The sequence below is a fragment of the Cricetulus griseus genome, chromosome 3 (assembly GCF_003668045.3).
Source record: "Cricetulus griseus strain 17A/GY chromosome 3, alternate assembly CriGri-PICRH-1.0, whole genome shotgun sequence".
NCBI lineage: Eukaryota > Metazoa > Chordata > Mammalia > Rodentia > Cricetidae > Cricetulus > Cricetulus griseus.
The window spans coordinates 186454208-186468572 of record NC_048596.1 but is presented as its reverse complement, the minus strand read 5'-3'; the positions used below and the strand labels follow the sequence as shown (position 1 = coordinate 186468572).

Below are 14365 nucleotides of genomic sequence, written 5' to 3'. Positions count from 1 at the left end.
TATTCTCTTTTCAGAGCTATAGTAACATATAGACTTCTACGTTAATAAAGTGAAAATACAAGCTTATTTTTCTTTTGTGGAATCTTAGTTTGGGGTTTTATTGCTATGAAGAGACACCACAACCACAGCAATATTTAATAAGTCTGGCTTACAGTTTCAGAGGTTTAGTCCATTATCATCATGGTGGGAAGCATGGTAACAGGCAGGCAAGACATAATGCTAGAAAATAAGCTTGAGAATTCTACATCTAGATCTGTAGGCAGCAGGAAGAGAGAGACCCTGGGCTTGGCTTGAGCATTTGAAACCTCAAAGCCTACCCCCAGTGACACACTTCCTTCAGCAAGGCCACACCTCCTATGAGCCTGCGGGGGCCGTCTTCATTCAAACCCCACATATGGCTAGGCAGCTTCTCTCCTTGCTGGATGCATGAGCACAGGGTGCCACCATCTCATGTCTTAGTGATGCCTGGGATCTCTGCCTCTTTTGCCTTGAGCTGATAGAAGGGGAAAGAGTCCCTGCAGGAGACTTCTACTCTACTTCCCTCTACTTCTTTAGGCCTGGCTCAGATGGAGCACATATGATTCATGATCCTCTAGGTGGCAACTCTAAGCCCCAAGCATCAGTGGGTATAATTGCCTCTGCCATACCAATGCCAAGCAAAGAAACAGCAAATGGAGGAGGACAGCCATGCATGTGCAGGTGGCTTTTCCAGCCTGGAGAAGGCCAGGTAAAATGTTGTGCTGGTCATATGCTAACACAAGCAAGCCCTCCTGAAACAATGAGATAGGCAAGTTTGACTGGTACCAGCTGCCACAATTATGAATAGGCCTTGGACAGAGCTAGATGACATCACCTTTATGTATCAGTTACTTTATTGCTGTGATAAAACAAGCAACTTGCAGAAGGAAGGGTTTGCTTGGGCTCACAGTTCCAGAAGGACACAAGTCAATCACGGTAGGGAGGCGTGGCAACAAGCTGCAGGTGTGGCTGCAGGAATAGGAAGGTAAGAGCTCCCATCCTCATCCACAAGCACAGAGCAGAGAGAGTAAACTGGAAGTAGGGGATATTGTAAATCTCAAAGCCCATCCCTAGAGATGCACTTCCTCCAGCAAGGCTGCACTAACCTAGTCCTCCCCAGACAACACCACCAACTGGAGACCAGGTGTTCAAATGCCCAAGACTCTGGGGATTATACCTCATTCAAATCATACTCTTCAGCACCCCCATGGGGTTACACACTGCCAAGATCCAAGCCTTAGGACATGGTCAGACCAGCTTCCTGCCAAACACAGTCTCACGTTTGTATATGAGGAATCACCATGCTTGGCTCCACAACCTTCAGTGGATACCAAAGTCCCTTACAAAGTTGCATATCATTTCATACAGCCAGTGCATAGCTTTCTATGCATTAGTCACCTTTAGATCATTATAGTACCTGTTGTGATGGGAGTACCATATAAATAAATGTTATAATGTATTGTTTAGGAAACAAAAAGCACATTTTCAGTGCAAAAATCAACTTCTTTTAAATACTTGCAACTCATGATTGGCTGAATCGCAGATGCAAAACCCATGGATACAAAGGGCTACAGCATACACTTCCTCTCACATTTCTTAAGATTTCAAAAAGTTCATGGCTACTGCCCTCACCTCCAAAGTAACAAATAAAACTAAATCTGACCTAAAATTCTTTTCACTCTGTGGTGTGTGAATGAAAAATGTGTCTCATGGATTCTTGTGTTTGAACACTTAGTTAATGGTGCCATTTGGGAGGTTATGGAACCTTTAGGAGGTACAGTGGGGAGGAAGGATGCCACTGGGCTCCCTTCCCTGTCTCTCTCCATCTGTCTGTCTGACCCCATGCTCCTGCCGCCATGCCTTCCTTGTCATGAGAGACTCTTTCCCTGTAGAACTGTAATCCAAAAATAACCCCTTTCTCCACTAAGTTGCTTTTTGTTAGAGTATTCCATCACACTAATGGCAAAGTGACTAACACACCCACCCTGGAACAATGAATGGCCCCCACTTGCTAAACATGGACAGAAATGATCCAGTACTATAACTTTGTTATCTGAAACACACAAACAGGTTATTCTGGGTTTTTTCCTCTATTTTTATTAATTGCAAAGTCATATCTCATAAAGTTACTGCTAAACACAGATATCAATGAGTGGGGATTTAAAAAAAACAAAACATAAAAAACGGAAAAGGCCCCAAGCCATATACTCAAAGCCTGGGATTACAGCCAGCTAACCATAAAGGCTGAAGCAAAGGGAGGCAGGTATTGGAGATGTCCAGTACTGTGAGGTCACATGGTCTGATCTCTTTGGTTCTTCACTGGCAAACCATAGTCCACAGCCTTCAGTACAAGAGCTGGTACACTGTGGCACTTTCCTTGGAACCCGTGACCAGATACTGACTATCAGCGGACATGTCACAGCATAGAATCTCATAACACTCCTCTGTCTAGAAAAGAGTTGTGAAGAACATGAAGGGTTTGGGATTGAGCCACAGACATGAGGACTTCATGTTTCAAGGTTTATGTAAACGAAAGGCCTCACTGAGTCACGGACAAAGCTCAAAGTGAAGACCATGGGTTTACAGGGTAAGTCCTCAGTCCCTACCACTATAAAATGCCATCTCTGTGGTATTTCCCTGTTCTCTCTGGGACCCATCAAATAGGGAATCTGGGGCCACAAGCTCCGAGTGTTTCAGTCTGTACACCCACCCCCACTTCCCACCTCCATACCTGGAACAACCTTCGTAAAGAAGGTGCCGCTAAACAATGGATCATACCATCCAGTGTGGCCACAAAATGGGTCCCTGGCAAAGAGAAGAACAGGTTGAAAAGTCAGAAACTGAGCCTATGTTCTCTATCCAACTGTCCTCAAGTAGAGGACAAGTAAGAAAAGAGCAACTGTCTTCTCTGCCTCAGTTTCCTGCTTTATCAAAATCAGATGCATGGCCCAAGCCATCCCTTCATCTGCTGTCACCAGAACCACACTCAGGACATGGTGAGTGATTACTGAACAAGAAGTCCACGAGATGGGACTCCTGCCACCTCTGCCTACCTGTACCTTCAGGCTTCATTCTACCTGGGAAGCCTTTGTGATAGAGGGGAGCATAAGGAAAGGGGTGGGGAGAAAGAAGGTAGGAACCCATGGGGTCACCTGGCTTCTAACTCACCACAAGAGGCGAACTTGAGGTTGTGGTGTTGCGTGTATCTTTGGACAACAGCTTTGTACTTCTCCTCCCGGTGAGCATGTAGGATGACAATGTCACTCATTTTCAAGCCTGCTAGCACCCATTCCTCACTGGGGTCGTGGGTAATGCTGAGGATCTGTGGGAAGTTTGGGTCAGCATTCAAAATTGCCAGTACCCTTGTTCAAGCCCTGACCTCAAATTCACACTCAGCACCTCCTCCCCACATCAAAGCCCCCACCCCAGAGTTGAATTTGGTCCTGAGGGCAACCAAGCAGGCACCTCATGGCATAAGTTGTGTTGTTGCAGTTTCTGGTAGCTCCTCATGTCCCAAGAATACAGTGTGGTGTCTTCACCACCTGTCCAGAACTTAAAGCCTGTGATGTCCACGCAGCGCGACCCATAGAGAGGAACCTCGTGTTTCCTGGTGGGAAAATGACTCACAGGTCTTTAGAAAGGTCTGCCCCTTACCTTGGGCCAGAATGTGGAAGGGTTAGAAGTACAGTGCTAGTTGGGAAGTGCAGGGTTGGGAAGTCCAGGGTTGGGAAGTCCCTAGATGTACCTTCCAGGCTGTTTGGCATAGCCCTACTGCCAAGAAGGAAAAGTGGGGTCTCATTCTCAAGCCCTTCCCAAGGAACACCCGAGTGGCTCTGGAGAAAGGTCCTACCTGATCAAGATTTGGTTCTGCACATCCCAAATCTCCACAAATCCTTTGAAAGAAGCCAAGCAGATGTGGGCATCGGAAGAGAGGGCCAAGGAATAGCACATAGGACCTGTGGAAGCCATCTGGGCCCTGATTTGGGGGGTGGGAGCCAGGTCCCAAAGAGTCAGAGCCCGGGCCATTCCCCCTGTGATCAGGCTCTGCTCATCAGGGAACAGCTTGCAGGTAAGGACACGATTCCTCGGGTCCTGGGGAAGAGCACATACCGTCAATACACTTTGCAGTGCTGAAGGTAGAGATTCTGTCTGACCTCCCTAAACCTGATTGAGAGCCCCTCACCTGAAAGTCCAGCTGGGCCTGAGGTGCTCTATCTGAGGCATGCAACGCATCTTCATCCCACACTCTGATGTAGCCAGTGCCACATGTGTACACATGCCGTGGGGCACTGCTAATGGCAACAGCATTCACTCGCTTCCCATGGCGGAGAGTGCCAACCCTCCAGGTACTACGTGGGGACTTCTGTGTGACTACTGCCTCGTCTGGAATCGGAGGCTGGGGAGACAACAGGACTAATCAACCAAGGCGGTGGCCTGCTCTGTCCCTACTCCCCAAATTTCTAAGCTTCTTTCTCATAACAGAGCTTGGTTCAGGGGTCCCCAAGTCACATCTCTTGTAGAAGTGACACTGTGAGCCAAAGGCCCTATTTACCAAATTGGCAGAACAAGGAGAACAGTCTCATTAAGAAGGTGGTATCCCAGCCACCACTTCCTAGGAGAAAGGGAATAGGGCCATGCAAAAACACCACTTCTCCAGTGGAAGGTGGGAGGGAAGGAAGGATGACACCTGGATGTCAAAAACATAATACTAAGGTACTTACAATGGCTTTGAGGAATGACCAGACTTCTTCATTGAGCAAGGACGAAGAACAGAACTGGCCTGCAGGGAGACAGCCACACCCACCTCTCATGGACCAGGTATCACAGCAACAGTCACAAGGTCAGAAGGAGAACCTCCCTCTTTCACCAAACCAAGCACCTCATCCACCATCTGGACTCCAGCTTGGGCCACTCCACCTCCCTGACCACACTGTCACAGCCTACACTTACCAGCCATGGCTCCTGGTTGAAAGCTGTGACAGAGAAGAAAGGAGGAGGTGGCATGCAGTGCAGAACTTTGTGTCAGGGCCCCTCCACCCAGGATAGTGCGTCACCCTGGCAAGCCTCGCTCATGACAGCCTTACCTTGAGCTGGTTCCTCTTTCTGGTTCTGCCTCTGAAAACCACATGGGCTGGAGCCCGGATGTGTCCTGGGCCTGGGGATCCCACCGTGGCTGGGTCATACTGTGCATTTCCTGATAAACAGGGCCATGCTGTACTGAGGGACATGGGGGCAGCTGAGGAATACCCTGCACACTGTCCATTTGGTGTTGTTCTTGTTGCCCATGAAGAGAAAAAACACCAGAGCTTTCTGGCATCTTCTTTATCTCTTCTGTTTCATCATAAATCCTGAGTATCCTGAACGAGTTCTCTTTCTCTTCACTCATGGTCTTGGGTCAATCAAGTAAAGGGACTGTCGGGCTCTAGGCACCCAGCAAACAGATCCTGGGTTCCCAGTTCATCCTGATCTCCTGTACTGTGAGAGAGAACAGAAAGGGGCTGGGAAACAACTCCATCTGTAAAGGCTTCTTGCACAAGCATGAGACTCTGAGTGCAGGTTCCCAGCTCCGTGTAGAAAGCCAAACACGTACCTGCAATCCTAGTGCTAGGAAGGTGGAGGCAGGGGACCCCTGGGGCTTGTCAGTTCGCCACTCAACCTGAATTGGTAAGCTCCAGGTTTAGTGAGAGACCCTGTCTCAAAAAACATGAGTTAATTCAAAATAAAAATAAGGAGAAGGGTCAGGGAGATGGCCCCACAGCCTGATGGCCCGACTTCAGTCCTCAAACCTGTGTAAAGATCCAGATGTGGTAGCACACATCTGTAATCTCAGCACTTCTACAAAAGGATGGGAAGTGGAGACAGAATTATCCAGAAGCCTGAAGACCATGGAGTATGCAGTATAGCAACAGACACAGAGACCCTGCCTCAAAATCAGGTGGAGGAAGAGAAGCAACTCCTGAAAAGCTGTCCTCTGACCTCCACAGTGCTCTGTGTCCTGTGCACTCATATTCAAAGGCACACTCACCCCCAAAAACCAGTTTTTTAAAAAGGTGGAGAGTGATTAAGGAATACAGATGACATCGACCTTTGACTCCACACACTTGTGCACACACATACACACACACCACACAGGAGCACATATACATACACACAGACAGAGAGAGAACAGAGGGGGGAAAATCAGGTATACAGTGCAGAGTCAGTTTTGAATGTTCTGAAAATACCTCATTGGAGATTAAGTGTCAAAAGATTGACTGACAACTAACTTTTACAGACATGGACTGTGTTTCAATGTAGACAAAATTCAAACTCACCCTTTAGTGTGGACACTCCCATTTCAAATGTAGCTCATCCCCATTGTACCCAAACCCTAATGCAACAGAAAATCCATGCAGAGACCGTGGAGTGCCTCACCCACAGGGGACAACATGAAGGAGCTTGGGAACATGAACTTAAATATAAAATGCTCTGTTTGGTGAGAACAGGATGCAGAGTGATGAAGACTTGGCCTGGCAGCAATTGGCTTTTGCTGCCCTCTGAGACAATTCTAAGATGGGAACAGACTCACATCTGCATGGAAGACTGTATTCAATTGCAGCCTGTGCAGAGGAAATTGTGAAATTAAGGCAGGCCAGTGCCCTCCTTAGAAAGATTCCACTCCAATCTATCCAACCGCTATCCCTAGAAATGTCCCTGGGAAAGCCCAGGCTTTTCTATTAAGGGAACCTAGCAGAAACCTCAGGGACATGGGTAGCCATGGAGAGGAACCTTCCTTTCAGAACAATTGTTTTGACAGCCAGGCTCACTCCTTGGCGCCCAGAAAAGGCTCTAGCAGGACTTCAGCAGAAAACCAGCAGCCTGGCAATGCTGAGTTGTCTGTCTGGCCCTGAAGTAACCACTTTATATCTAATTTTCCTTGCTACCTTATGCTCTACAGTTACAGTGGGTTGGGTGATTGTTAGTTTAGGGTGCTGCAGATCAAACCCAGGGCCTTCCTTGCACATGCTAGGCAAGCACTCTACCACTGAGCTGAACGCCCAGCCTTTCTGAACCATTTTATATACATTGTTTTGAGACAAGATCTCATTCTATAGCCCAGGCTGGCATCAAACTTCTGACTATCCTCCTGCCTCAGCATCCCAAGTGCTAGGGCATGTTTCAGAGACTAAGAAGTGAAGCCCAGAGCAAGTGAACGCCAGGTCCTGGGACTAGAAAGCATGGAGCAGCTCCCACTGTGTTCTCTCTGGCTCATTTCTTACCACCCACTAGAAGGAAGAAGGCAATACCCACCGTAAAAACCAAGGCACACACTGTGACCTAAAACCCTCACGTCCACAAAGCTATCCTGTAGACACAATTGGAGATATACAAAACAATACATGTACAAGTTGGAGCAAAACCCAAGCATCACAGGTGAAGATTAGTGATATATATATATATATATATATATATATATATATAATCACATTCCCACAGTGGAATAGTTAAAAGAGAAAGGACATATTCATTGACATGGAACATCTCAAGGTATAATACTAGAGAGGAGAGTGACAAAGCTCACAACAATGTTCAAAATATATTAACTTTGTATAAGTAAGGATGGGAATTGGAATTTATTTTCATATATGTACGAGAGATTTAGAAGTATTGCTGTGTTTCCAATATAGAAATTGAAAAATAGGAAAGAGGAAGGTGGGAGGGGGCATGGTTAGTCGCACAAGACCCGATACTGCTTTTTCTTCTTTGGGGATATTTCAACCCATATTAGAAACTGTTGAACCAGGAGCCAAATTTTCATCTCCCCCAAAGCATTGCTCCCATGATTCTAATTAATTATGTCGTTTGTTCACTTAACACGTTTTCTCTGAGAGGTATCAGGCCTCCTTTAACTACAGATACCCCGGCTAGTTCAGCCCTGGTGAGAATAAGCAATGGGGTCTCTGTACCTAGCAGGATCCCGAGTAAGTTAAGTGAGGACCCTGCTGCAAAGACGTCTTGCAGAGGTCATGTAAAGCTTAAAAGACAATGAGACTACATAACCAGGGCTTCTGACTTCAAGTTAACCAGATTTTCGCCATAAAGACAAGTCAAGGCTTTTGAAGGAGCCACTGTCATGGGTTCCCCTCTTATCTCTCCAAGATAAGAGGTAAATTCCACATTTCACAAATAATCTGGGGCAGGAAACTCACCTCAGAAGGCAGGTCAAAGCCTAAGAGATTGAAAGTGGGAGAGTAAAGACCCAGTTAGGCCTGGATCCACCCTTCCACACCCGGGGGTGGGGGGAGGCGGAGAGGAGGAGTAGGGGGCTACCCAGTGCCTGGGGTAAACACCTGCCTAACAAATAATGAAGCCCTGGGTGAGCACCGGGTCAGGTGTTTGGATCCGGAATGGCTGGTCAATATCAGGGTGTGGCCACACTCGTGCTGAGCTCCCGTGTCTTTGGGTGGAGAACAAGGCAGGATTCTGTCCATGTAAGTTCAGCAGATAGAGTGAGAAACTTAAGGAATTTCAGCTGACCTAAAAGAGCCAGTATTTGGTCAAAAGGCACTTACTGTTTAATTCCCACTTCCAGGTGAATTCCCTTTGCTCCAAGGGCAGATCTTCAGTAAGCCAAAAACAGGGAGTCAGGGGAAGGAGGGGCCATTCTGTCTCCTTCTCCCAGCTCTGGCTCTGTGACCCGTTGTCTTTTACCAGCGTTTCTGAAATTAACCACTAGAGAAGCCTTGTGGCTGTCTTGTCTAGGGATTCTTAAATTGAGCATCCAACAGAGTCCTCTGGAGGCCTCGATGAGAGTGCCAGCCCCACTTCCCGGAAATGCTGATTCAGGGGTCAGGTGCTGAGCATCTGCACTTCTAAGCGGGTGCTTGGTGATGAGGATGATGGTTAGAAGAAATGGTTGTGGTGATGGGGATGATGGGTAAGACTGGTGCGGTCGGGATGGGAGCAGAGATAGGGATGGGATTGGTGGTGAGGATGGGATGGGATGGCGATATGACCGAGGTGGTGGCTGGTGGTGATAATCGTAGATGGTTATAGTGTTACAGCGGTAGTGGTGATGGTGGCGGCAATGGCAGTAATGGTGGTAAAGCTGGTAGTAATGATAGTGCTGATGTTATTGTGGTAGTTTTGGCAACAACAGTGATAACTTGGTGGTAGCGATGGAGACAAGAGTGGCGATATGGTCGTGAGAATGTTAGGTGTTAGGTGCTGCTACTGTTGGCTGGAGCACCATGTTTGAGAAGCTCTGCTCAACTCTTCTGCCCGCTGGTTCCTTCCCACAGCCACTGGTGAGGCTGGACACTTCTACTCTTGTTTCGTAATCTGCTGCCTACCTGACCTCTCTCCTCACTAACTACTCCACTCTGGTTTCTTTTTCATCCTCTGGCCTTCTTCTTTTGAAGCAAAAATCCCGAAAAGGCTGCTGCTTAGAAGCCCTCAAATCCTGTCTCTTCCTCTCGTCCCCTTTCTTCTTGTCCCCAAGACTTCTGAAGCTATCTACTACCTTTCAGATTACCCAGATCCCCTTGCCTGACTGGCGTTTAAGATGCATCCACACCTACTCTCCTCCTATTTGTTCCCTGTGTCTGCCATACCTGACCCACAGTCTTGTGAGCAGCATGTTGCCACGCTAAGGCTTTGCTTATGCTTGTCCCTGATCTAGGAATGATGTTTCCTGATCACTTGTGTATCAAATAGATGTCCCCATGCACTCTGAGCCAAGCTGGTGTCAGTGACCAGAGACCAGGCCAAAGCCAAACCTGCATCCTTGAGGAGCTCCTGCATAAAAGGGGACACAGTGTCTGGGGTCAGTGCAGCCCGTGGAGGAAAGAACTTCTAGACAGGGCCACTGTGTTTCCCATAAAATGGTACGTGTTTATCACAGCCCACTGTGTAGCTACCCAGGTGGGAACTTTACATAAATCCCTGTCCTGGCACAATCCATCTCTTGATGAATTATGGTTGCATTGATTCTCACAGGAAACACACAGTGAGGCAAAGCTAACAGGGCCTGGGTTTGTCCCCAATTTGGAATCATAAGAACTAATGGGGTTGGAGGTCAGAATCCCACAGATACAGATTCTTGCCTAACCAGAACACAAATCCCAGTCCTGGCAACTATTTTTAATGTTGTAAGAAGTATTAAATATGACACTTTTTCTATCAAATACTGTAAAGCTTGTGTTTAGTACAAGGACTTCAAAACTTTCTCTGTTTCATTTTTTGAGACAGGGTCTTACTGTGTAACCCTGGTTGACATGGCTGGCCTTAAACTCAAGAGACCCGCTTGCCTCTGCTTCTGTATTGTATATAGATGCTCGGGGAGGGAGAAGCCTAGTGAATCTGGTCAGTTTTGGGGGCTTCTGCAGCTTTTGAGTGGTCTACTTCCTGATGTCTTTTGTTTTTTGTTTGTTTGGGTTTTTTGTTTGGTTGATTTTGGTTTCCTGAGTCAGGGTTTCTCTGTGTGTTGCCCTGGCATTCCTGGAACTCTCTATATAGGCCAGGCTGCCCTGGAACTTGCTCTGTAGACCAGGCTGTCCTGAATTATTTTTTTATTGATTCTCACAGGAAACACACAGTGAGGCAAACAGGGCCTGGGTTTGTCCCCAATTTGGAACCCTAAGAAATAATGGGGGGGATTAGAATTCCACAGATTCTTATCTCAAACAAATTGAGAATCATTCAAATGTCTTTAATAAGAAGGGTAACTATAGCCAGGCATGGTGGCACACACCTTTAATCCCATCACTCGGGAAGCAGAAGCAGACAGACCTCTGAGCCCGAAAACCCCCTAAGTAGACCTGGCTGACCTCTGCCTACTGAGTGATGAGATTAAAGGTTTATCTCTCCTACCTTCTAAGATATTTATACTAATGTTTTTAATACCGCCCCCAGGTAAAAACCTCTGTTTATACAAAGACCCTGCTACAGTTTCAGATTAAAGTGACAGATTCCCTCCCCACTTCATTTCCTTCGCACTATTTGAAACTAGCCAGTCTCAGAAGACCATGAGATCAGACCCCAGGCAATGGGGGAAAGACACAGACAGTCACCACAGCATCAGAATAAAAACCAAGTGCACTACCAGCTTGGGGTCCTTGCTCTTCCAAGCACACCCTCTTGATCAAGAGTAAAGTCTTTCTGCTAGAGTGGCAAAAGTTATTGCCCCCTGGGCTCTTTTCTAACAACATATCTGGGTGTTTTGCCTGCATGTATGTCTGTGAGCCACATGTGTGCAGAGGCTGGAAGACCCTCTGGAACTGGAGTTATAGATGGTTGTGAGCCTCCATGTGAGTGAGGGGAATCAGGTCAAAGTCCTCCCTGGAAGAGAGCAGCCAGTGTTCTTAACCACTGAGCTATCTCTTCACCTCCCCCATATGTGGAAGAGCCTTACTGAGCCATAAGAATTCCTTATACATTCTGCAGGTGTGTGTGTGTGTGTGTGTGTGTGTGTGTGTGTGTGTGTGTGTCTCCCCCTTGTTGCCCTCTGTTCAAAAGTTCCAGTTCAGTATTTTAACCTTCCCCTCCATTTTTATACTATCTCAGTGACTGCCAGTTCAGTTCTTAGCAATCTGTCATCTGCTCAAATGCACAGAAGCCACCCTATCCAGGTTACTGGAGCCAAATGTCCCCATCCCTCCACCTTCCTCCACCTTCCCACAGCTGGGTGAAGACTAGGCCTACACCCAGCACTTCTGGGTTTGTGACTGCGATCAAGGTCAGCTCCTTTGGAAGCCTCAGTTTCCTGACACAAGCTTCCCCGCAGGGTAGCCATGCAGGAGGGCTGGGACAGTTCACAGAGCAGCATGGGCTAGTCTCTGCCTTGCCTAGAAATCCTGGCCACACAGCTCACTCCCTGATCATAGCGGGCCTCCCCAGCACCAGCGTCTGTCTCTCTGAGCCCCAAATGAACGCGTATTTACTTGGAATCTGTATTGCTAAAGCTCTCACTGATCTAGGGACTTTGCCCTCTTTCCTCATCTATCCACTCTGAAGCAAGCCAACTCCTCCTCCAGAAACAGAAGTTAGATCGCACCTCTTCCAGCCCTAGGAAAGCTGTTTATTATTAGCTCCATTTTCAGATGGGGAAACTGAGGTTCAAGCTGATAACCTGCGGTGATGAAAAGTTGTAGAACTGGAAAATGATGGTTGTTGCTCAATGCTGTGATGGTGCCGAATTGTATATTTTATAGAGTTAAAATGGTGGCTTTCAGGTTGTTATATATGTATTTTACAAGAAAAAAAAAGCAATAAGGAGTTAAAGGCCTTTAAGTTCCAATTTCGTGAGTCTTCTTCCTCTCATTCAGTGAACAACAGGTAGTCTGGTCTGTGGTTTCTTACCTTTGTGACCCTAGGAGCGCCAGTCAGCTGTAGATGCCCCCTGCCCAGGGAATATAGGCAATGAAGTACGAGGTGGTGAAGGTGTACCCCAGCTGGTGGGTCAACTACCTATGTGATACCAGAATGAAGAGCATTGGTCTGCAGGCCTTTATTTGAGGCTGCGCCCTCTGGCGGACACGTGTAGAGCAGCTCAAATCTAATTTCCATCTATATGGCCCCTTGCAGTTCCTATGCAGCTCACTAGATGGCTCTGCTCAGAGCATTGACAATCGTCTGTCCCCCCTTCTGTCCCTGACTCCGGGAGCTTCTCTTTCAACACAGTGCCCCTGTGAGAGTCAGACACTTGTTAATGAAAATGTATAAATGATAATATCCACAGGTACCAAACACCTTCTCTCTTCCTGATAGCGTGAACACCTGCAGTTCCGAGTCCAGAGGGCAGTATCGAGTAAGCTGAGGTCACAGAATTGGGGGTGGGGGAGACGCCAAGGAGAGGTTACTTCTGCTCTGAGCAGTGTAGAGGAGGGCCCTTCCAGAAGGAAGGGGTGCATTGGGTCAGGCCACTTCCTCACTATTCATCCGGCCCTTTGATGCCACGGGAAACCTCCAACTCTCCGATCCGTATCGAGTCTCCTTTCAGACAAGCACACGATGATGGCAGTCGCTTCTCACGCAAGGTGCTGTCCTTATCCATACCCTTAGACTGAACTCTTGCGTTCCAAATCCTACTGTCCGGTTTCTGTCCAGAATCCTCCTCCTTCTTCCTAGAAACCTTTGAGCTGAGCCCTGAGGCAACACTCCTCCGACTGAGAGCTAGCTGTTTCATTACTGGAGTGCGAGCCTCGTTTAAAGAGGATGCGGTGGGCCAACAGGTGCGCTCCCCTCTGCCGCCCCTGCAGCCCTCTGGTCTCTGCCATCTTTTCACTCTCCCCTAGGAGACCCCGGGGACATTTTCCCACCACCGTCTCAGTCCCAGCTACTCGCGGCCCTGGATCTGAGGCAGCTGCTGAAGGGCTTCACCTCAGGTTCAGAGCAGAGAAAGAGCCTTCGTGTGGCCGAGGAGACCTGGTAGCCACACGCCGGTGATTTGGCCACTTGCTTCCCGCCATGCTGAAAGCAAGCGCCCAGGCGAGTTGCGCCACAAGGAGGCAGCAGAAGTGGAAGACAACTCTCTCAATGGCTGTGCCCGCCCTCCTCCCCGTGCAGGGTACCCCCAGACTCCCACATAGGGCTCGCGTCCCTGTCCCCTTGCACCATGACACCAGCCACAGGCCCAGACAGCCCTGCGCGAGGCCCTCCAGGAATGGCGGGATCTGTGCAGCTGGGTGCAAGAAGCTCGGGCCCGCCTGGGAGGAGCCCTCGGAGGCCCACTCCCTGGTGACAAATGGGTGGCCGCAGCCGGGGGGTGGGGTGGGGAAGCAGAGACTAGAGGATACGAGGGGGTCGACGACAGAACAGTCTCTTACCGTGACTGGCTGCAAGTCTCTGGGGGAGGCGCCGCCACAGGAGACACTTGCAGCTGAGGAAGGCTTCCTGGAGGCTGGGCTTGGTCCGAGGGTGGGTGGGATTTCCGCGGCCGATAGGGGGTGGGAGCCACACCTCAGGAACATGGCAGCCATTTGAAGACCCGCCCTGCTGTGGTAAATGAAGCTACAGCAGGAAGCAGGCTCTGATCCCACAAACCAAAGAGTAGGCCGATGACGTCCACCTACCCTTCTGGTTCAGGCCTTAGCAGGGAGACCCCAGGAGGCCTGGAAGGTGCTTTACTAGCAGGGAGCCTCCTGATCTGTAGTGTGTGGGACTAAAGGAAGCGGGGAACTTGCCCGGTCCTGTGGTTGCGTGCTTATCTCTGAAAAGACCAAGATCAGCTCATCTCCTGTTGTCCGATTCTTGACTAAGTGGAGGAGGTTGGCAGGCATTCTGGAATAGAACGGAGTGCTCCTCAGTTCCTGGTCAGGCCAGACAACAGACAAGCGTGGCGGAAATGGTCTGGAAGGTGGGGAGAATT

The 14365-nt window shown here is 48.5% G+C and overlaps 1 protein-coding gene across 1 annotated transcript; it reads right to left on the bottom strand.

Moving 5' to 3' along the window:
- Nucleotides 1–2361: 2361 nt before the first annotated feature.
- Nucleotides 2362–13976, bottom strand: Tle7 (TLE family member 7). Its single transcript, XM_035442323.1, has 10 exons — nt 13824–13976; nt 5103–5212; nt 4969–4991; nt 4740–4798; nt 4202–4414; nt 3869–4110; nt 3484–3625; nt 3187–3340; nt 2750–2823; nt 2362–2466 (listed from the first exon to the last, which is right to left on the bottom strand). Exons 1-10 carry the CDS (start codon nt 13974–13976, stop codon nt 2362–2364), a joined length of 1275 nt encoding a protein of 424 aa, XP_035298214.1.
- Nucleotides 13977–14365: the final 389 nt, after the last annotated feature.